The sequence below is a fragment of the Caretta caretta genome, chromosome 19 (genome assembly GCF_965140235.1).
Source record: "Caretta caretta isolate rCarCar2 chromosome 19, rCarCar1.hap1, whole genome shotgun sequence".
NCBI classification, from domain to species: Eukaryota; Metazoa; Chordata; order Testudines; family Cheloniidae; genus Caretta; species Caretta caretta.
This window is the reverse complement of record NC_134224.1, coordinates 11,407,347-11,430,974: the sequence shown is the minus strand read 5'-3', so window position 1 is coordinate 11,430,974 and position 23,628 is coordinate 11,407,347. Positions and strand designations below refer to the sequence as shown.

The following is a 23,628-nucleotide window of genomic DNA, read 5'->3' as shown; positions in this document are numbered from 1 at the left end:
GTGCACAGCTTAGGCACTAAACCATGAAACTAGCAGGTTTAAATTGCACTTTCCCCAACACAGAACCTTCTGTACAAACTGCTATTTGTAACTTTGCAGTACCCCATGGCCAGTGACTGATAAAGCTGTTATAGCACGTAGCCAAGTCTGCAAAGTCTCTAGAGACTCAGCACATAACTTTGTAATTCCCACTTACAGACCTGGAAAGAAAAGAAGCCAGAGTCCATACATCAACTTGGGATTCCTTCTATTGCCAGATCAACTGATCTGACATATTTGCAAATGTGGCAAGTAGTGATGCCTTTACTGTTTCTCATCTAGCTGCCCTGAGCACACAGCCAACACTCGATAAACAATGTCACTAAGAACTGGAATACCCACTGCAAATTTAAGAACACAAACAAAAAGCCACCAGCTTAATACATCCCACGGTACTTTGTTAATTGGACAAGTGTAGTCAACTTAATTATTTATGATAACTCTTTCAAGTGTTCTGTACTGTATTTTGTTAAAAGGTTGTGAGGTATTATTGTGACGAAGTGGGACTGTTCTTAATGTTTCCTCTGAATAGTGTGGGGGTGCCTCAGTTTCCCCTAGGCAGTTCTTAAGTATCTAGGGGGTGGAGTAAGGGTGTCTGATCATTGCAGAGCCCTAGAGGGCAGGTGTGTGCAGGAGTCTGGACACAGAGAATGGCCGACACCCTGTTTCCTGGTAACTGATGGCCTGGGCCCTTCCCCCCCTGCAAGGTGAGAGCTGAAGGGTTGGAGAACAAAGGAATCAGGTGACCACCTGGCCCGGGAAAGGAACAAAGCCCAGAGGAGGAGGGGCTGGAGGGGGTTTTCAGTTTGGGGCTGGCTGGGACATGGAGTGAAGTGCAGACGTGGTTGTCTGGCTCACTGCCCCCCAAAATGGACCCAGCTGAGGGGTCCCGTTCTCTGCACCTGCAAGCTCTGTGTTAGACCATGTTCCTGTCGTCTAATAAACCTTCTGTTTTACTGGCTGGCTGAGAGTCACGTCTGACTGCGGAGTTGGGGGGCAGGACCCTCTGGCTTCCCCAAGAGCCCCGCCTGAGCGGACTCGCTGTGGGAAGCGCACGGAGGGGCAGAGGATGCTGAATGCTCCGAGGTCAGACCCAGGAAGGTGGAAGCTGTGTGAGCTGCGTGTCCTGAAGACAGGCTGCTCACAGAAAGGCGACTGCCCCAGAGTCCTGACTGGCTTCATGGGGAGCAGTTCCAGAGCATCGCCCAGGGACTCCGTGACAATTATGAAATCACTTCCATTTCTTAGTAAGCTTTACTAATGATGAAATCCTGCCTTTTTGTGTGTGCTTGTAAATTAGCAAACTTCCACTGAAATTAAAATACGCTTAATCTCAGGCACTTAACTATCTCTTGAATCATATACACAGTTTACATTACTCAATTTACAAAGCACCATAACGCCATGATAGAATCGCAGGTGGTATGATGGGGAGAAGAGAGGGAGGGAAGAGAACCCATCCTTTGCATTGTGGAATAGATTACAATGATATTCTTCTCATTGGCTGCTTGCCATTCTTAAGGAGATTGGTGGGGAAAGTGGGTAACAGCTGTAAGCCTTACCACTGAAGTATTCTAACATTCTGATGGCTTGTCAGTTAATTTGCTTTACAGCTCAAAACAGGAGACCATTCACAACAGTGGCAGGACTTCTCCAGAGCTTTAGTCTAAAACTCAGAAGTGCATCTTCAGCTCTTTTGCACAGAAGCCCGTAAAAGCTTTCAGACAGGTTTTCTCTAGAGATGTCTGTGCACCATTAGTAAAGGTCTATTCTTACATCAATCTATAGGCAGCTGACTTCTAGTTAGACTTTTAATCATCAGAAGGGGATTCCCCACTTGGATGCTGTCTAATACAGTACTAACACTAAAGCAAGTTCAAGAAACCTCTGGTTTCCAAATCAGAGGCAGTCCATTCATACGAGTCCCCCAGCAAACGGAGAGGGTGGAGATCAATACACAGTGCTTCCCTCTCCCCACCATTCCTTTCCATTTTAAAGTGTAATATATTCATGTGGAAATAAGTGTGGATGGTGAAAAGAGCCAGATAGCCCTGGAGATGGGGGTCCTCAATTTTTCTGGAGATCAGGTGACAAGCAGCAAAAGGACAAGTATATCCCTAGCACAATGTCCTGTTCAAAGTGCTTTAACCCTGAACCTGCAGTGACCATCACTAGAGCAAAATGGGGGAATACCGTCTACAAGCCCAATTAAATCCTTAGACCTTCTGCCCAAGAAGGTGCCAGTTAGTGCTACTTATCTCTGTGGTTCTTGTGGACTCCTCTCCCCACCAAATACTGGATTGACATGTCCACCTCATTTCATATAAGACCTCAGTCACCAGGTAGTAACCTGTAGTCACTACGGACCTGGGCTGGATTCACACTGGCAAACTATCAGTCAAGTGTTATATTCTATAAACCACACCCTCATATTATTTTATTTATTTTTTTAACAGCTGCTACCACAAATGGCTTCATAAACGCATCTGAATTTTCCTTTGTTATGTGAAGGCATATACACAAAGGAACAGCAAGAAAAACATTGGCAGCTCCATTTAAAGTGGGGGCAGAAAACATTTCTATTTGCTATGTTAACCAGTTTTGTTTTGTTCATAACAGACTTTACCTGTCCAGAGTGTTCTGTTCTATCCTACCAACCACCTGCCTTACTTGGAGACATCAAGCCTGGCAGGTTATGTTTAAAACAAGAAACAGTGAGAAATCCCATGGGAAGCTAAAAGCCACACACCTACACCCCACCTCGCAACCGGTGACTATAGAGTATTGAAGTAAATGTTATTTTTAGCTATCTGCGGCAGAGGCCGCTGGAACACGACTGAAGCATCTGATAGAACAGGAGTCATATCATTCTGGCCACCATAGTGTCTTTGTTACAGCACCCACCCTGTCTTTCAGCTCAATAATCTCTGGGAAAAAAAAACAGTAATTAAGAACAGTCCTCCTGACAATCAAGTATTGAAAAACCTCATCATACTCCTTTAATCTTGGCTTCCCTGCACATAGGACAGTTATTAAACAGCGGGGACCAGAGTTTGTGTATTTAGAGGAGTATAGCTTCTCTAAACACACCTTAAACAGAGGATTTAAAAATACCATCATCCATACATATGGAAGAATTGTATACCCCACTTACTTCCTGCTTTTCATGTGAGGCTCTCAAGGCACCTCAAGAATTATCCCCATTTGTGCAGGTGAAGACAGAGGAATTAAGTAACTTGCCCAACGCCACTCAGGGAACCAGTGGCAGAACTAGGAACTAGATGTGGGTATCCTGACTACTAGCCTCCTCCTCTCACCAGATTATAGTGCCTCCCAGAGAGTTTAAACTCTGAAAAGCAATAGGCGATATTTACTGTACTAGCTTCCTAACTTGTGGCCATTTAGCCCAGCAGCTACAATGGAGTCTCAAACAAATTACCCATTAGCTTGCACAGAGGAGGAGAGGGAGAGACACTGAATACTGTGGCTGCTCCAAGCACATCTTAAAAGATGGGAGCAATTGGAAAGAGTGGCATGGCAGGAACTGAAGAGGGAGAGGAATCAACTGAAGAGGGAATCAATCCTGAATAATGAAATAGGACAGAACAGAAGTTTCCTCAGCAATATCTTCAGTGCCATCTCTGAGAAAGCAAGAAGACTTCTTGGAAGAAGCTTGTGGGTACAGAAGAGTCTGCACTACCCCAGCATGCATTTCTGCTTGACTAACAGCACAACATGACAGCTTCCTAGCATGCCTCACCGATCCTGAACACAAGATTATAGTCTGGACGGCTGGTAGCAATAAAATCCTTAATCGAGTTCTAGTAAAACTTCCAAGCACAGCAATTCCATCAGCATCCTCTGCTCTCAAGACAGGAGAGCTACAAAAAGGTCCTCCCAATAATTGCCAAATAAATTCCTAGTCTCAGAAGGAAGCAAAAATTCCGACATCAGAAAACCAAACGTTTTCACAGGCAGCTGAAAGGACATAATGATGCTGCCCACAAACACTTCCCCATGAAAAAAAGACAGCAAATAAACTCTGTGCGAGTGTTCAAAAATGGTTAGTTCAATTGCTATTGAAAGCGAACTAGCAGTTTGTTTCCACATTATTTCATCTCAAGACCACAGCAGAGTTTCCGAATAGCCATGGGCTTAAGATGAGATTTCCACTGCCGAAAAGAGAAAATAAGATGCTTAAACTATTTGCTTCTTAAGATCACATCATGGAACTACTACAGATAAAATGCTAGATCTCAATACTAGAAAAGACTTCTACATTTAAAAAAAAACAAAAAACACACCACACAGGATCCCAGACCAACTAATTTAAGAGCATCCAAGAAATGTTATTTTTTGAGTGGGAGGGACTGGATGCTGATGTAGCGTGGGTTGGGAATGGAACAGCAGAAATATACTCTAAAAATAGAATATGGCCGCTAGCAAAACTTCACCCCCAACGTGCTGACAGGAGGGACCTGAGAAGGGAAAAACTAAATTAGCTGAGTATTCCAACAATATTTTCCTTGACAGATCCCTTGCGTAGGTGGGATCTCTTCAAGGCCTTGCAAAGAAGCAGTAGGACTTGGCCCACCGTTTCCTGTGCATATTTAGGCTGTTGTGTATCACTTATTAGCACCCATTCTCCTGCCTCACTCATGGAGTTAAACCTGAAAACTAGCAAGCTTCCCCCAACCCTGACACATGGAAAATGAATACATGTATGTGCCCTGACTAGGATTTAACACCAAACTAGTCACCTTGGTGCCTCAGCACCTACCCAGAACCATGTTATTTCCATCCCTGCAGATTTTTCTTCCTCTTTGGTGGGTTTCACATCACCAGTTAGTAAGAGTACCAGGAGTCCTGTATATTCCTTTCCCTCTAGACCTGAGTGGAAGAGCTGAGCTCAATGCTATACTAAAACTCCACTAGAATTGTCTACAGGGGATGCTCGGAGTAGCCTTCACTGATGATCATGAATTAAAATCTGAAGGCAGCAGCAAATCTGTCATTTTTGATTAACCACGGCAGCCAGCCAAAAGGAGCTTCCATCCCTACCCATGTGCGGGTAGTGAAGCCGGGTGACTGAAAGGAATTATGACTAATCGTACAGTCCCAGTGGCCACTTGGGTGCATTGCAATACTATTCAGAGCAGACTCTGAACATGTGCCAATACAGTCAAAACAAAAGCCAGCCATGCAGTATTGTGAAGGCGGTTAATATACAACTGGTTAAGGACAGGAATCTATCAAGTCACTAGGCTTTGAAAAAACAAAGGGAGCCAGCCTCAGCTCAGCTAGTCACACAGCACCTTCAGTTAAAAGCTCAGCCTTACCTCATCTCCAGTCAGTGCCAGGAATAGAACCCAGGAATCCTGAATTTAGTAGCACTTGGAGAATGAACCTCCTTAAAAGCAAAGTAATTTAAAAAAACAATAATAATCAAAGACCCATCTGTTTTTTCTACCTCGTATTGTTTCCAGCAATGTTAACTATATAAACCAGTAGGTTTACAGAGTCACAACAGGCTGAAATAAAATACAGCCACTGACCTTTTGAGTAGAAGTGCAAAATATAACCATTCTCGCACTTGTACTGCTGAGCGTTCAAATGGGGGGGAGGTGGGTGATTCTACATGGCTCAGGAAAACGGTAATGAGATTTAGTGCTTTCCATCTCCAGGTCACTAGGGCAGTCAAGGTCAAGAGTGAGCTAGATTTGTTGTAATCTGATGGCTGCTTGCTGGCCTCTGTAAAATGAGCTTGAGGTCAAAGTCCAGTTGCCAGTGGACAGATGATGGCTTTTGTGACATGGACACAAACTGGCTGCTGGTAGTCTCAGCAGAGAGGCTCAGGATGAATTAAATAACCCAATCTGCATTGCAGCCACCCCAGAAGAGTCCCTTCAGTGCCAGCTGAGGCATACTGGAGTGGTGACAGAAACTTGCACTGCTGCGGGCTGTGCTGTGGATAAACGGAAAGATTCCATCCCCATGGCCATCCCTCCAGCATCTATTACCAGCACTGAAGTCATTTACTTTAAAAGTTGTCAGTTGCAAGTTAGTTTAACATGGCCCAAAGCAACTTTTTTGGAGGAAAAGGGGAATAGCATGAAAAAAGCATTCACGTTACAGGCTATTACAGTGCACAGCAGTAACTTGTTACCAGGAATTTGACCATAGTTTCTATGCGTATTCACTTTGGCACAGAGAAAAGGCTGTAACCGCTCCAGCTGAGCCATTCGGGTCCAGCAGATCAGTTTTCCACAAAGTCCTAACTTGGCCTTCACAAGAAGGGCTGCTGCCATTCACAAGAAGGGCTGCTGCCATTGTTGCACTAAGATAATGCCACTGTTGAACACCACTCAATTCCCTAGTTAAGGGTGATATAATTTGTCTCTGTGAGGATGGCCCAAAGGCAAGATTTGTGGTCACGCAACTTTATTACTTCGCTTATGTCACAGCTCAATACAAACCACAAGTGAGCCAATAAATGGCTGGCATTTAAATGTAATTTAATTAGAGAGACTTTTTAAAAAGGGACCATTGTATATCCAGTGCCAAGCCAAGGATAATCTTTGCTATGACTTCATCTTCTGTGATTCATCATTTAAGATGTTAGCTGGCAGCCATGGAATGAAGTAACACCATACTTCAGTGGGATGTAAGGTGAAATGCACACAAATTTGTATTGGTGGATGGGTGAGAGAGACTGACTCCTTCTGATGAAGGGAAGATGAAATGTTTGCCAAAAAAAAAAAAAAAGTATTTTTCTATTGCCTATTGACAATGATTTTTAGTCATTCAGAAAAAGGCCATTAAAGCCCTTATTCTATGCAGGTCTCTACCACTTGAACTGAGGCCAAATCCAGTTTGCATCACAGATTAGGTTTAACGAACGTGTTGATCAGTTTGCCTCAGGGCAAGTCATGCAGTGCCTAAGGCAATTACTCTAAAATCACCTTTTTTAAAATAAAGAACCCTACATCCTTCACATGGCAGCACAGTCTAGGGGAATAAATATGGCACTAGGAGCTACTGTATTCTAAGCCTGGTCTTTCCACAGAACTGCCGTGTGGCTTTGGACAAGCTTCAATTTCACCATTTGTAAAACAGTAATGGCTACTTGCCTTAAAGTGCTTTGAGGATTGCAGAATCAATTCTGATCCCTTTCACCTTTGAGATCCAGACTCTCTCTGATAAAGTTAGTCCAGATTTACAACATTTTAACTGATCAGAATCTGGTCTTTGAAGGCTGCAAAGGTGCTAAACAGCATTAGTTCTTATCTTTCTGGTTGTCTTCTATCCTACCATTTGGACATTTATGGTTCAAGACCCAGAAATTAAGGAAGTACCATTTTGATATGAAAATGCAAGAGAACCACGGCTGAAGGAAAAAAGACCAACAAATTGCGGTATGGGAACTCAGGAGAGTACTTACCAGCGTTTTCTTCCATTCCTGTGGTACGCTAGTTTTCTGAAAAATTCCTGCAGAGAGAAAAAACAAAACGTAAGTGCAAGTTGATAGCAGAAAAATCCTGAGTTTTACCAAAGCCTTAGTCTACTTTAGCTTCCCTATCAATAGTGGCTAACCAAGTCTTTAACCAACAGGCAGGTAACTGAGCCCCAGGTTAGGGAACCCTATCTGGCAATTTTGGAACAAGACAAACACACTGACATCCACCCCATTAGCACAAAAGTGTGACAAGTCCTATCATGGTGAACTAATTCCAGGGAGCTTCAGATTTCAGAATGCTTTGGGTTTGAACAGTTCTCTTTTGTTGCTGTTCCATTCAAACAGGCCCCACAGGCACAGCACAGAATGCACATGCATCATCTCGGCTCTCCACCTCAAATATTGCAAGTCAAAAGAGGAGACAGCAGTACTAGCAGGTTCTAAATCTGCCCCAGGAGAGCGCAAGTCTGGGAAACCTCCCCCTTTCAGCACTAATGCAGGAGCATTAGCCATCCCATACACAAGAATATATTTGCAAGATAAAAATGAAAGTTATTAACACCACTTTAACCTCCAAGTGCCATGCATGCGGTGTGTGTTCTGCATACGGAGACTACTATGCCGTGGACAAGTTAAAATATAAAACTACAACTTTATTAACAAATAAAGCGTCAAACACTTCTTCCATGGATAAATCGTGGTTGTATTCCCAGGGCAGTGTACCTTAACCTATAAACAGGATGGATAAAAATTGATTATGTAAAACATTAAAATTGGATCTATTTAAACTGCCTTTTTAAATAAATCTATGAAATTAAATGTGAAATTGACAATTTATGTTAAGGCCTAAAGTTATAGTCTATTAAAATAATTTAAATTAAATACAAAAAAATATTAAGCAGTATGTGTTTGCTGCCAAGTTTTGAAGAAAGTCAACCACTGAACTGGTGGAAGCCACTGGCTAAACTGGAGTGCTAGACAGGATTTTGACAAAAGTAGTCTCTTCTGCAGGGGGAGAGAGAATATTTTTTTCATTTCAGTTTATTCAACTAGTTCAGTTCAATGACTAGTTCATTCGAAGTTAAGGAAGAAATACGGAATTGAAAAAGCAGGAAAGCTAGTTTTTATTCCTCGATTGGAAGAGGAAAACAAAGTGTGAGACTATGAGATCAACAAGTTCTAAAACCTTGAATGATATGGTGACCAGAAACAATCACTTCAATTCATGACCTACAGAGAATACTTCCTTCAATAAATGAGTCAATTTCGAATGCAAAACAAGGGATCATCTTTGTTAATTTTTTCTTATGTATCCAGCACAATTAAGGGAGTTGTATTTAAATTTGAAAAAGAACCCTATTTTTCTGCATTTTTAATTGTATTTGAATTTCCACCCAAATAGTGCTGGACACAAATCACAAGTAAGAAGTTAATCTAGTAAAGAAGAAATCCATCATTTACCATCTTCTAACATAATAAAAATGGAAAAATTAAGAACCTAAATAAATGTAACTTAAGCTATATAATTGTTTAAATGACTGTAAAAATACAGCGTATCCTCCTGGTTATCAGAAAGAAGCACCAAATTTAGTGTAAGGGCAATTTTTAGTTGCAAATCAACATATTTTAATGGTTACCAACCAATCAGAATCAACCTTTCTTTAGGAAAAGAACTAAAAAGTACAAGTGCAAAATACGATTAAAACTGATTATTTAAATCAAGATTTTCTGCTGGCTGATTTAAGTCATGATTAAAATTAACAATTTAAATCACTGATTTAAATCAATCCACCCTTCCTATAAAAATGAGAACATTTCAATGCTTACCTAGAGAGAATGGAAAAGGTCATGTTCATAGGAAACTTTTAGAAACCACATGATGGTGTACTTAGCTGAGACACTCTGAGTATGTTTCCTAGACCTGAAGGAGAGGAGCTCTGTGTAAGCTCAAAAGTTTTTGTCTCTCACCAAGAGAAGTTGCTCCAATAAAAGATATTACCTCATCTACCTTGTCCCTCAAGTCTGAATTTATGGTAAAATGGCTTAAAAATTAAAAGAAAACAGCTTTCTTACAGAGATTCTCTAAGTTCTGAACTGAGCTGCAGAGGAACGAAACAGTGCACTTTCACTGAAGTATACTTATTTATACGGAATCATAAATGTGCTTGGTGCTTTAATGCAGTTTTGTTGTAGCCATGTTGGTACAATACAAAGTATTACCTCACCCACCTTCTCTCTCGGTGTTTTCAAACAATGCTGAGTTCCCTGAGTTCCCGTGGAGAAGAGCTTGCAGTTGCCAGCCACAACAGAAGCTGATGAAAACAGGGAGGGGTTGAGGAAGGATGCTTAGTGATATATGCCTTAAGGGTTACCTGGTGAGTTCAAGGACTCCACTTACACAAGTGACTTCCTAAAGGGAGAGTTTTTTAACCTTGCAAGCTGCTTCACCACTTCACACACTCCCTTCATCAATTCAATCTATGCCTTAGCACCTAGCAGCCTAAAACAGCTCTTTCAGCTCACCTTTGTCTCTTAGTCGCATCTGAAGAAGTGGTTTTTTTACCCACAAAAGCTTATGCTCTAATAAATCTGTTAGTCTTTAAGGTGCCACCGGACTCCCCGTTGTTTTTGTGGATACAGACTAACACGGCTACCCCTCTGATACTTGGTACCTTTGTCTCTGGCAGCTGGAAAGTGCTAACAGAATGTTGGCCAGGCCAGGAATGCGATGAGTTTCCCCACCTTGACAAATTCCTCCATTTTAGAATGTGTATTCAGTTTGTGCTACTATCCCAAGGTAGGACAGACTATAATCTTACTCACACCAGGGTTGGAACTGTGTTTGAACAAGCAGTTGCTAGCGGAGCTTTAAACACGGTGGCCCTGAACTATATAGACAGGGTTCAGAGTAGCAGCTGTGTTAGTCTGTATCTGCAAAAAGAAAATGAGGACTTGTGGCACCTTAGAGACTAACCAATTTATTTGCGCATAAGCTTTCGTGAACTACAGCTCACTTCATCGGAAGCATGTTATTCATGTTAGTCTCTAAGGTGCCACAGGTCCTCCTTTTCTTTTTTACATAGACAGGAACTCCCTTTGGTCAGAGAATCATGCCCTAGGCTACCAATACGTAAGGCATTCCACTCCAGCACTGTTTAGACAGGGGGAGGAGGGGAAATTGTCCACAATGACCAGGGAAACCGTGCCAGAACTTTGCACAACCATGCTTAAACTGTTCTCATCATAGTGTGAATAGTGTCTGTTCCAAGCCCACCAGTCAGCACGCACAGACCTGGGTGCAGCAGGCCATATTAAACTTCTTGTTTAAAACCTCTTGGCACTTCCAGCCAACAGAGTCCAGTAGCATTAAAATTTATAACAAACTCCTAGCTCCATGTCATACAGCTGTCCTGGAACTTCTGAAGACAGCTTCACGATAATACCATCCACATGGATTAGAATGAATGCCATATACTTCTACCTATCAGAGGTAATTTTAGCTGCTTTACAAACTCCTTAACCAAAAAAAATAGATCCAGCACTTTCTTCTCAGAGTGCAAATCTTCAGCTAGCAAGGGCTGGACGGTGGAGGGAATTTGTAGATCGAGTCACCATACCTGCTGTCTCAGTAAGCCTCACAAAAAAGGGAAGGCAGGAATGGAATGGAAACAGACACTTCAATGCTACTTTCACCACAGCACAGTCAGATTATAGCAACCCTCCAGCCACCCAGGGATTTCAATTTCATTTCCTTTTCAAGGATGTTCGCCACAGGCTGCGCTCACTGAGCTTTGCTTACTCCAAGGTGCATATTTGCGCTTGGAATATTAATCCTTTCAGTCCCCTGCCCCCGCTGGATGTGCCAAGAACATCTGTCTCAAAGCCTGAGAGCACTGGGCACTAGGATTCTCCCTAGTGTAGCTCTAAAGCCAAATTCTTCTAGTTATTATTACAGAACAGGTACAATAAAACCAGTCGTGTTAGGAAAGTGAAATGTGATCTAATAGAGCAAGCAGCAGTGGAGTCAGGATTCCTAGATTCTATTCCTGGCACTGTCACTCAACTGCATGAGCTGGAAGAGGTCACTTAACATCTATGCTTCCATTTAGGAACACAAATTGCCACAAGGGATCAGAACAGTGGTCCAGCTAGTTCTGTGTCCTGTTTCCAACAGTGGCCAAAACTAGCTACTTCAGACAAAGAACTTCTGCAGTAAGCAAACACAGGATAATCTGCCTCTCGTGAAAGTTTCCTCCTACCCCCAGTAGTTAAAGGTTGGCTTATGATCTGGCGCCACAGGATTTGTAGCCCTCAGAAAACTGTGTTTTTATAAGAATACGTACTATAAGGACTCTGGATATTCTTGTTATCCAGATAAACGTTAAATTCCTTTTTAGAATCCTGTTTTGGGCCTCTGATATTATATTGCAATGGATTCCACAAGGTGAACTGTGTTTAACGAGTTTCCTTTATATCAGTTCTGAATACACCATCTTCCAATTTTATTAGAAGTGCCTTGTTGTGTTATGAGACAGGGGAAACAGACGTGGTGTCTTCCTTATCTATATCATTCATTATTTTGTATACTTCTAGCAAGGAGTACGGGGAATAAAAAGGAAGAATTGAAAGTATTAGTACACAAGCTAAATAATGATTTAACTGGCATCACAGACCCTTTGTGAGATAAGTCTCATGACTGGAATATTGGTATAGAGCGGGATAGCTTGAAAGGCCGTTACACTACATATGTTAACCCACTAATTTCCATACAGATTTAACATTCTGATAATTGGCTCCCCATGCAAATGGTATAATAAACATCACATTACACCAGCAGCATAGCTACCGTGGGTGTGGCATGGAAGAGTAAAGTAATGACGATAGATTATAAAGTGGAAGGGGTTTACCATCTAAATTGTTGCTACGGTTTGGATTTTGTTAGCCTTAGTCTATGTCTACACTACGCACCTTTTAGCAACACAGCTGTGCCATTACAGCCATGCTGCTAAAAGGTGTGCAGTGTAGCTGCTCTTTGTCAGCAGGAGAGAGCTCTCCCACCAACAAAAAAAATCCACCCCCAACAAGAGGCGGTAGCTTTGTTGGAGGGAGAGCTCTCCCGCCGACAAAGCGTGGTTTACTCCGGTGCTTTTTGTCGGTAAAACTCTGGTCATTCCGGGATGGGGTGGTTCACACCCCTGAACGACAAAAGTGAGGTGTAGACAAGGCCTTATTTTCACTATACAGCCAAGATAGGCCTCAGAGAAACTAGGGGCTTGTCTACACTACCGCACAGGGTCGACCCAGATACGCAACTTCAGCTATGTGAATAGTGTAGCTGAAGTCAACATACTTAGATCTATTTGCCATGGTGTCTTTACTGTGGTAAGTCGACAGCTGACTCTCTCCCGTCGACTCTGCTTGCGCTTCTCATTCTGGTGGCGTACCGGAGTCGATGGGAGAGCACTCAGCGGTCGATTCATCGCATCTATATTAGATGCGATAAATCGACCCCCGCTGGATCAATTGCTGCCCGCCGATCCGACAGGTAGTGTAGACAACCCCTAGTTAACAGCCTTTCACTAGAAGATAAGTTGTGCAGGACTGTTTCTCAACATACTGTAGCTCAGCAGTGTTGAATGGTATATTAAGTGAATAAGCCGCAGCATGCACATTCTCACATACAATTCCATTTGAAACAAAATCAGATTCCTGTCCTTCCTGCCAAAAATATGACCTTTTGGATTTGCGTGTGGTGTTTTTTTGTAAGAAACATTTGCAATATGCAGTAGTTTGAAAGTCCAGGTGTTCCAGTTTACTGAACAAGCTATATTTACAAAGCCTCAACATAAAAAGCAGTCAGCACAGTCAAAAGGAAAGTATGGCACAGAATTAAACCTTAAGCTTCTCAGCACCAAACTAAGTAATCTTAACTCTAGACTATTTTATTCAGCTCTCAGTGTTGCAGGATTTATGGGAAGTTTTGTGTCTCTGGAGCTAGTTTTGCATCTCGGAGCTAGTTTTGTTGTTGGGGTTTTTGTTTGTTAGTTTTTAAGTACTTTTTGAAATGTGTTTAAGAATTTGGTGCTGTGAACTGTGACAGACTAACCACCCTGGAAGTGGAAGTCCTGCATTTACCCACAAAACAGATGCAGCATCAACAATAGTGCAAGTTTCCCCACACACTGCAATTTAAATCTCTTCTAGGAGTGACCATCTCCAGGAGCAAGAGGTACTTTAGTCTTGGTTAGTCTCTAAGGTGCCACAAGTACTCCTTTTCTTTTTGCGAATACAGACTAACACGGCTGTTACTCTGAAACCTGTCATTTAACCCTTTGTCTCTCTGCTTATAAGTCTCCAATTGCTGTGGTAATTGTACAATGCAGACCCCTGCACAAGAGAAATGACTTGATACGCACTTCATGTCTCAGAGACTTCTAAAGAGCTGCCAGTGGCAAGTGATCCATTTGGACAGCATCACAGATCTGCATATATAGCTTTTGAAAAATAGACATCAACCTGGATTGCATTTGAACTAGTGATGTAGACATGAAAGGCTTTATAAATCCTTGACAATCCAGAACCAACAAATCCTTTCCAACCAATATGTTTGAAACTGTTTTTTAATCTGCAGTAAAAGGACCATTTAAGTCCACTGACAAAAGTGATTTCTGGTGTCCTTCTCCGCAGATAGTCTACAAGAAACTTCAAGACAATCACACAAACAAATTTTCAAATCACCTGAACTGCTACTGCTTTCCCTAAAAGACTGCTGTAGAAGTACTTGCAGTTAGCAGGTTATTACATGTCCAAGAATAAAGATGGCATTAAGAACACATTCTTAAAGTTCTTCTTTAAGTGGTGGTAAGACAAACGGTCAGTAAGCAGAAATTTTTAGGAAGAAAAAATATTTCACAATAGACTAGATTTTACCTTCCTCAGCAGAGAGGTCAAAACTATATGAACAATGAAAACACGCAAGCCACAATACTCAAACAAAACCCCTTACACCACAAAATTATGTTTTGCAAAATGGTAATTCCATAGATTAGAGGAACATAAAACAACTGGAATGAACAGATTGGTAGCTCGACAGCAAGGATCAGCGAATAGAACCCAAACTGGGTCACATGCTCAAGCAGCAGAAGAAAACCTGGTTAATTGATATATTAAGGTTTATTTAAGATGTAGTCTACTATTTGATGAGTTCTGTCTGTAGACATAAACCTGCTACACAATAAACTAATCTGTTAGGCCTTTTAGAACATGTGAACAACTACTACCCCAATATATTGTGACATTTCTAGTATTCTGAAGCAAGGTATTTCATTAGTTTCATCTACATCCTGAAAGCTTATGGTATGCCAAAGGAAAGAGAAAGAAGCTGTATAGTTTTTACATAATGATTCCATGCAGAAGCCCAGTTATCCTACTGTCATCCTCTCTGTTCTGTGCTGTGCCACGTAGTAAAATGAACCAGTGACTGCCTGGCTGTACTCTAACACCAGGAAATAAATATTTCAGGGAAGCTTATTTTCCTGAAATCTAAGTTGTGCCTTCCATGCCACCCCTCTTCCAAAGAGCACGAATTCACACAGCCATCTCAAGAGGTCAAGGGAGAATGAAATCAGAAATCACATCATTGTTGCTTAGGAGATGCCTCTGGGAAATGGAGTGTTAAGTTAGCAAGTCTCAGGAGTGCAGTTATGAACAGATATTTTTCTTAACATGGGCTCCACCTCTGAAAGGCAAGAACCCAGCTTTGCACCAGACAATAGTTTGTATATATTAACGCAGGAATAGTAAGCATGAAGGACCATTGCATACAAGCAGTAAATACCTAGAACTCAATTCACGTTCATAAATCAGTGGAAGGGAAAAGTTACTAACTGTACCCATTCTTCTGTTCTATGAAAATTCAAACCACCAAGTAGTGTCTGGAATGTTGTTGTTTGTGGATTTTTAAAGAAAATTTACAAAAGTGAGCCACAACATGAAGATAACATTTCAGATTCAAATCTGAACATCACTATCCAGTCAGCTATCATACTGTCATTTTCCCATTAATAATAATAATGATTATAATAATTATAATATTCCAACTTTCATGCACAAACAATGCAGATTTCAGTCAAAACAGCACAACAAGATTTGTAAGAATTTTCTTGGAAGTTAAAATTCCATATTTTAAATATTCAATTGCATATATAATGATTTGTCCTTATGCCACACCTTTTGGAGAATTTTAAAGTGGTTTACAAACCCATCACACCACAATCTGCTGCTATCTCTAAGGAGAGTGGAATAAATAGTCCTGCAAAAGCACAAAACAGCACAACAGGTAGTGAACAGGAAATGCCATCTCTAGTTCAGACTTCAGGGGGATTTTAAGGAAGCAAAATTTAGTCAGGATACTGGATCTTCAGCGACAAGTGGTCAGGCCTGTGAGTTTGTATCTCCTCTGAAAGACAGCAACTACAGCTGCACAGTCCCCCAGCATCACTGGTGCACCAATTCAAAAGGAAGATCACCACCTGGTAAGATACCATATTACTTCCTGTAGCACCTACCTGTTTCTGTTAGGTCCCCCACCAAAACACTGACCTAACCGGACCCCGTTTAGTGTCTAGTTTGGCCTACTCATATCACAGCACCAAGTACCATGGGTGCATTTTATATACAATACATATACCAAGACCAACTTCAGAACATGGGTTGATGTGTAATTCCTGGGTGTGACATCACATTTGCGAGTTCTGAGACTGAAACAGACAATGCTGCCAAAGACTTTTTCTAGGCCTTGTCTACACTGGCAAGTTGTTCAGGAGTAAGGTCGGGTGTGAATTTAAAGTGCTAGGGCTATTGCAGAACAGGAGTATCCACACACAGGGTGCTATTCCAGAATAGCTATGCTGGTAAATTTCCCCTTGTCGACAAGCCCCTAGATCGGGAGTTAAAGATGAGAGATTAGATCATGTTTGCTAGCTTGTTCTAATTAAAACCTTCCAAAATGCCAAGGCAAGCTGTACTTCAGTGTGCGCTAAACTGGTCAAGTTAAAGCCGACAGGGGCCTAGGCTTTAACTTGACCAGTTTAGCACACACTCACGTACAATTTGCCTTCACTTGACTAGCATTTTTGAATACGTTAGATGGAGCTACCTAACAATACAACTTTAAATCCTTGTTCAGAGAAAGCCAAAGTTACCAAGACCAACTGAAGGAGGAAACATTGAACAGACAGCATGACAGACCTCAGCACATATGCCCAATTACACACACTTTTTTCTACAAAAGCCATGAGGTAGTTGTAACACTGCACCCCATACTCTTCTGATATGGTTACAGCATAATAATGATGCATTTTATGCAAGCCGGGTCACGTGAGGGGTCATTGGAAATGTTATAATTTGCTGAATATGATTTGTATGCATGTATCATTTTTGTACCTGAAATTATTAATATTTACTGTGTATCTGTACTCCAAATGAAGTTACACCTGGGTAACACCCACTAGACAAGATGTTTTCAGCCTAGACAGTGGCTGGGGAAGAGCCTATTCAGGGCAATGGGCCATTAGGAAAAACAATAGGCCTTAGGAGAAGCTTATCCCCAACTTGGTGAGCCTTCCTGAGAACACTACAGACAGCCTGTAAGTAATGGCTGTTATGACTCTACAATGACATGTGACCAGACCACATGTCTCTGGACTCCATCTTGGGATGTCAGTGTTTTTCCACAAACCGGTCAGGGAACCAAGCTTGGAAACAAAGGGATCCCACTATATGCTAAAGCTATATAATGCAGGAAGTGACATCATCTGGGGTTCTTCACTCCCCACACAAGACGACTCCTGGAAACACCTGAGGAACAAAGATTGAACTGGAGGAAGTGCTGGACGCAGGCTAAAGGGATTTCTAGCCTGTGTATGAAACACCTGGGGATTCCAAGCTGCAAAGCAAGTGTAGCTTGTGTCTTAAGAATCTACAAGTCTGCCTGTATCAGTTAAGGTGAGAATCTGCTATTCATATCCAGTCTATAACTAACTGTATTATTTTGTTTTCAGCCAGACTAAGTGAAACAGAGAGGGGCTGTCAGAGAATCAACCTTTTCATTAGCTTTCATCTACTTTTGAATATAGCACTGGGCCCCATGACAAGCTTTACTAGTCCAGAGGAGCTTTTAGCCTTTGAAACAGCAAAGGCCACTTTCACAACTCCCCAGGAGACCAAAGGCTGCACCTCATTAGCAAAATATCAGCTTTTAATGGACACACACTTTTGAAATGGTAGAAACGGCCACAATATTGACTTACCCATGTATCTGCCTTGGTATACGAGAAGAGATGGCTTGTTTGGATTCACCAGAAAGGAAAACCTCCAGCTTACCACCGAACCCAGCCTTCAATTACATGGGGAGCAGCCACAGGAAGCGTTTTTGATTGAGAGTTGCATGTATCCTTTGGGCTACGTACCGTTCACTCATACACTAGAACATTCACTCAAAGCGTACATCGTAATAGGGCTGCAAATTTCCTAACCGCTCTAGCCTCAGTTCTGTGGCTTCCATGTTTGCCAAACTCTCAGTGAAAACAGAGGGGGTAAGTGCATGTTCTAGCACTGTGGTAATGCCGCCAGAGTTATGAGTGGAAAGGAAACTTCATTTGAAACCACGGTTTCCAGACTGAAACTGTTCCATTCTTATTTTCAAGCAACGTGACGGTGGATTGTTTCGCCTTTTCGTTTTTTTAAATGTGTTCAGCCATTTGAGTCACCAGAGCATTAAGAGTAAGTTGTCTCTCTCCTGCACCCGCTCAGTGCATCTCAGATCATGCAGAACGGAAAGCCTGCAGATCTGGTAAGGAGGGCAGAGAAGCATGCTGCTCCTTTAAGACCCTAGCCGTGCAACTGATTTTTGTTGAGCATTAACATAGTTGACTCCAGGGAGTTCATGTCCAGATACACTATGGATAATAAATGAGTGGTACTGCACCGAAGAATATCCCGACGTGTACTGCACCATGTGAAATGAACCCACAATTCTCTGCCTCTGGCACCAGCAGCTCAGGCAAAATGGGATGCTACCAAGCTAGCCATAGCTGTACAGCATGAGAAGCCAACATGGCCATGCCAAGAAAAGAGCTACTGTGTGGAAAAACTGAGCCCCATGTAACCACATCAGAAAAGCACAGAAGACCCTGGTTACACTTAACAGGGTTCTATCCCTAGTGTATTCCTGTCGGTCTTGGCTACCTCTCTTCTTGAGCGACAAAGTATTGAGACCAGAAGAGAATCCAGAGATGGCTGCCATGCTGAGGAGAACACCAAGCTCATGGGAAAGCTTGCACCACACCAAATCTGTGGCTCACCTGAACCCCAAGGCACTCCAGAAGAGTTAAGAGCTTCTTAAATTGGGGGCTGGACCAGTTACTGTTGGGTGTGCACTTGAAACCGAACCTTCAAGGCAGCCACTTGTGCTTTATCTGGAGTATTAAGAGACTTACCCATTCATTCCATTATTGTGTGCATGACTTCACTCTGGGATGTATAAATCCCAGAGCACACAATCTGATAAGACCCCATGATCTAATGGCTACCCACTCAAGTACGTACAATGGCACCTTTAACTGAATTTCATGTTGAAAACAACAAAGGGCCCTCATTTTCTGAAGAGAAGAAAATTCAGACACAAATAAATTGATCAATGCAGTTACAGTTGTGAATTTGAAACGTACAAAGTCAAAATTCCTCAAGTGAGCTCAGCTATTCCACATAAATCCATGGTTTAGCAGTAGCCACCCAGGAACCAACTATCAGGGCCTGTGGGAACATTCATTTTTAATAATTAACTTTGGTGCTTGGAAATTGCCGATAGTTTTGTCACATTAACACAGAATCCTCTGCAAAAACAAACCCTGGGTGCAAGCCAGAGCATGTTAGGCAGGGCCGTCCCTAGACATTTTGGTGCCCTACGCAGCCCCCATCCCACAGGGGGAGGGAGAGGCTGGCCCCAGGCCTCCGCGAGGGGGCAGGAAGGAAACCGCCCCCCCAGCACGAACCAGTGGAGCAGATTGGGGCCTGGTCGCTTCACTTCCTGCTGCCCGGTGATTGCAGGGCGGGCCCGACCCTGCACTCATGGGGCAGCAGGAAGTGGAGCGACCCAGCCCCAGCCTGCTCCACTCTACTCCCCTGACTCCCAGCCTTGGGGGGCAGGGGGGAACTGGGGGAACTTGGGGGACAGCACTCACCGGCGGCACAGCTGGGAGCCAGCGGAGCGGAGTAGGCTGGGGCCGGGTCGCTCCACTGCCCACCGCCCCGTGGGTGCGGGGCACGCTCAACCTCTGCTGCAGTCCCCCAGGGGAAGGTGTAATTTGGCATGGCTGGGGCGAAACAGGGGTGGGAAGAGGCAGTGCGGGGGCAGAGCAGGGGCAGGAGCTTTGGGGAAGAGGTGGAGCAGGGGCAGCTTTCCTGGCCCCAGGGGATCGGGCTGGCCGCTGGAGCAGCATGCAGCTGCGTAGGGCACCAGAAAATTTGGGGCAATTTGGTGCCCCAAATTTCCTGGTGCCCTACGCAGCTGTGTAGTTTGCGTATGTGTAAGGATGGCCCTGATGTTAGGGTTTAAACCTCACTAGTAAAGCAGAGCTCCAGAACCAAGCTTGGTCAGTCAGTTGCAGTTCTAGCATTCTCCTCACATTACATCACAATAACTTACAGACAAGAGCAATTAGAGTCAAGTGCTTTAACAATGTCAAAGTAGTGCCACACACACTTAGGACTTGTCTACACTTGAAACACTACAGTGGGACAGCTGCTGCTGCGTCGCTGTAGCACATCAGCGTACACACTACCCACACTGATGGGAGAACACCTCCCGTTGGCATAGGTAATCCACCTCCGCAAAGACAGTAGCTCGGTCACTGGAACAATTCTTCCATCGATAGTGCTGTCTACACAGGGACTTAGGTCAGCTTAACTACCTCGCTCATTGGTGTGAAAAATCTACACCCCTGAGCGACGTAGCTGGGTAAAGCTAATTTTCTAGTGTAGACCAGCCCTCAGTTGTACTTGTGTGCTTCAACCCTTGTGTTAAATAGTATCATCTGCATAAACTGGGATGAGTAGAGAAAGAGTATGGATGGAGATCAACACCCTCAGAGTTTAACAAGATTTCGGGTCTGACTACACTCCATTCCAGGGGTTTGACTGTGCACCAGCAGACACATCCAAGCCAGCTTTGATCTAACTAGATCAAAGTGAGCTCAAGTAACAACAGCAGTGAAGTCATGGCAGCATGGACATCAGCCCAGGTTCAGAGTTCCACCTTGATTATCATACACATGGTAAGGAGAGCAATCACTTTAGATAAGCTACTACCAGCAGGAGAGTGGGGTGGGGGGGAGAGAAAACCTTTTGTAGTGGTAAACACCCATTTTTTCATGCTTTGTGTGTATAAAAAGATCTTCTATACTTTCCACGGTATGCATCCGATGAAGTGAGCTGTAGCGCATGAAAGCTTATGCTCAAATAAATTGGTTAGTCTCTAAGGTGCCACAAGTCCTCCTTTTCCTTTTGCGAATACAGACTAACACGGCTGTTACTCTGAAAGTTATCTAACTGTTGAGTAAGTAAATTCATTTTGAATAAGTGAAAGCAGGTAGCAGTCCTGCAGAAATTAAGCCCTGTTTTTCACCACCTCCTTGTTTACTTTTTAGAAGAGGAGGCAACAGATGGTAAAAGAGAAGGGGAGCGAATATTCCTTGGCATGCTGCATGAGCCAGTTTTTAAAGACAGATTTACTGTTTGCTGCAGTGACACATTTTATATGACTCATACTCACCTTCTATTTTGGTGCTCTACATTATTAGATGCTTTAGTGATGTCCACAAAAAGCTACACAATTGACTGGGTGACAATTCTAGACACTCCATCCCCCATGCCCTGAACATCATGTTCTACGAGGGGACAGAGCTGTGACTACCTGATTTTGATGGCAGGCACAACTGCAGGCACTACTTGCAGTGCGACTTGACAACAGGCAGACAAGGGCTCAGACTCTCCAAGCAATTTGAATAAACTCTGCTAGTCAAGCAGACAGCTAATCTGTCATCTCCATCTCATTTGCTCCCACACCATTTAGCCACCAAGTGCACTGCAATTTCTCACTCCCACACACCAACTCAGATTGCCCTCCCCCAAAGAGTACAGATGTCAGGATAAAATGTCCTGACTTTCACAGCACACATGAGCCCCTGATGGCTTTCTATGGAGAACTCAGAGCATGGATTAGCACACAATATTTAGATTAGTATCTCTTATAATGAGGGATGGAAGCTGGATCAAGTCTGGGCCTTGAAGGAGTTATTTTCTTCATGAATCCCCTGTACAAATTCTCTAATCTCACAGCAACCTTTTAAATTAGGTATTTATTTCCCCATTTTACAAAAGGTGAAATTGAGGTACAAGTGAGCTGTAGCTCACGAAAGCTCATGCTCAAATAAATTGGTTAGTCTCTAAGGTGCCACAAGTACTCCTTTTCTTTTTGCGAATACAGACTAACACGGCTGTTACTCTGAAACCTGTCAACAGATCTTAAGTAACTTGCTCAAGGTCACAGGAGTCCAATGACAGACAGCATTAGGGTTTGTCTATACATAGAACTATTACCAAATACCTTTGTATGTGAACGCTCTATTCTGGCATAAGCATGCCTGTTTCTTGTTTAGTTTAACCCACCGAGGCAACTGGCCTCAACACTATACCCCACACACGTGGTTGAGCTCTCCTAGCTACACTAAAAACTACAGTGCCTATCTATATCCATGAGCAATTTACAGTCAGTTAGCTAACACACATTCACTGTTGATGTAAAAACACACTTTAGCCCCAGTCTGTGCTAGTCTTAAAAAAAACAGGCTACAAACATAAATTAACATGCCCCCCAACAAGAGACAGTTTTGCCTCATAGCAAACACCCGGTTTGCCTGTTCCATGCCTGCATCACAGATATTCCTTCAGCATAAAACCAACTGTGAACAAGTTTACTACTTAAAACAAAACTGAGGGAAGGGACTGTAGGACAGAACCAAAATACAAAGTGGCCTGGAGGAATTATAGCAGCAGGAAGCAGGTTCAGTGCCAATAGACAGATGAGGGCAAGCCAGATAAGTACAGACCAGGGAAGCCCTACTTCATTTATTGGGTAAATGCATTCAAAAAGTCATTTAAAACAGAGCTGTAACTTACACTTCCTTGAGGATGATTTACCTCTAGTTGTCCCAGAGAAGGTATGGGCTTGGTGTGGAGATGGGTGCCCAGGTGAGGATTTCTATCTTAAAGGGGCACCCTATGAAAAACTGTAAACACCTATGAAAGCTTATGCTCCAATATGTCTGCTAGTCTATAAGGTGCCACAAGACTCTTTGCCACTGTAAACACCACAGATATTAATCCCGTATCAGCAGATCCTGCCAGCTTCCTCATTCACTCCTTGCTTGTAGCCAGCGAATTCAATAGTTCATTGTAATGCCATGTTTTTTAGATCCTCTTTGTCTTACAATGAGGCAGTTTTGATCCAGTGGATAAGGCACCAGAATAAGAGTCAGGATCAGGACTCTGGTAAAATGGAGACAGTGCTTACCCACCTTTGTAAGGAGTTTTGAGATCTTTGAATGGAAAGTGCAATAAAAGTACTGTTAAATATATGCGAGAATGCAAATACTTGAAAGTAATCTGGAAGAAACACTTTCTAAGGACTTGTCTGCAATTACAGCAGTGCAGCTCACTACCGTAGCACTTAGTGAAGGCGCTACCTACAGTGACTAGAGCATTTCTCCCATCGACGAAGCACTGTCTACAACAGGGGTTAGGTCGGTATAACTATATTGCTCAGGGATGTGGATTTTCCATTCATACCAACAAACTGGTAGTCTAGACCAAGCCTCAGAAATTCCTACCACACCCTATCTTTTTAATTTCTTCCTGATAGGATCTGGTGATTCCTCTGGGTGCCTCAAGGCCTAATGAGAGAGAGGAATTCTAATTCCACCAGTCCTACCATCTCCCCTGTGATTCATTCCAATTTGATGAGATTGCCAGTGTCAAGAATCCATCTATGACCTGGACTGAACTAATTAAGCACA

At 42.9% G+C, this 23,628-nt stretch overlaps 1 protein-coding gene across 4 annotated transcripts in view; it reads right to left on the bottom strand.

Annotated features, from left to right (window-relative positions):
- PHACTR4 (phosphatase and actin regulator 4) overlaps positions 1-23,628 on the bottom strand; it is a 102,862-nt gene that overhangs the window by 56,505 nt on the left and 22,729 nt on the right. For 2 of the 4 annotated variants that reach the window (XM_048825817.2, XM_048825818.2), the window contains exon 2: positions 7,481-7,527. In XM_048825817.2, the coding sequence (XP_048681774.1) occupies positions 7,481-7,496 (16 nt within the window). In that variant the 5' untranslated portion in view covers positions 7,497-7,527. Of the gene's footprint in view, positions 1-5,378; positions 5,450-7,480; positions 7,528-9,724; positions 9,808-23,628 lie in introns of those variants that run through there. The other 2 variants (XM_048825822.2, XM_048825820.2) reach the window with 2 other exon arrangements.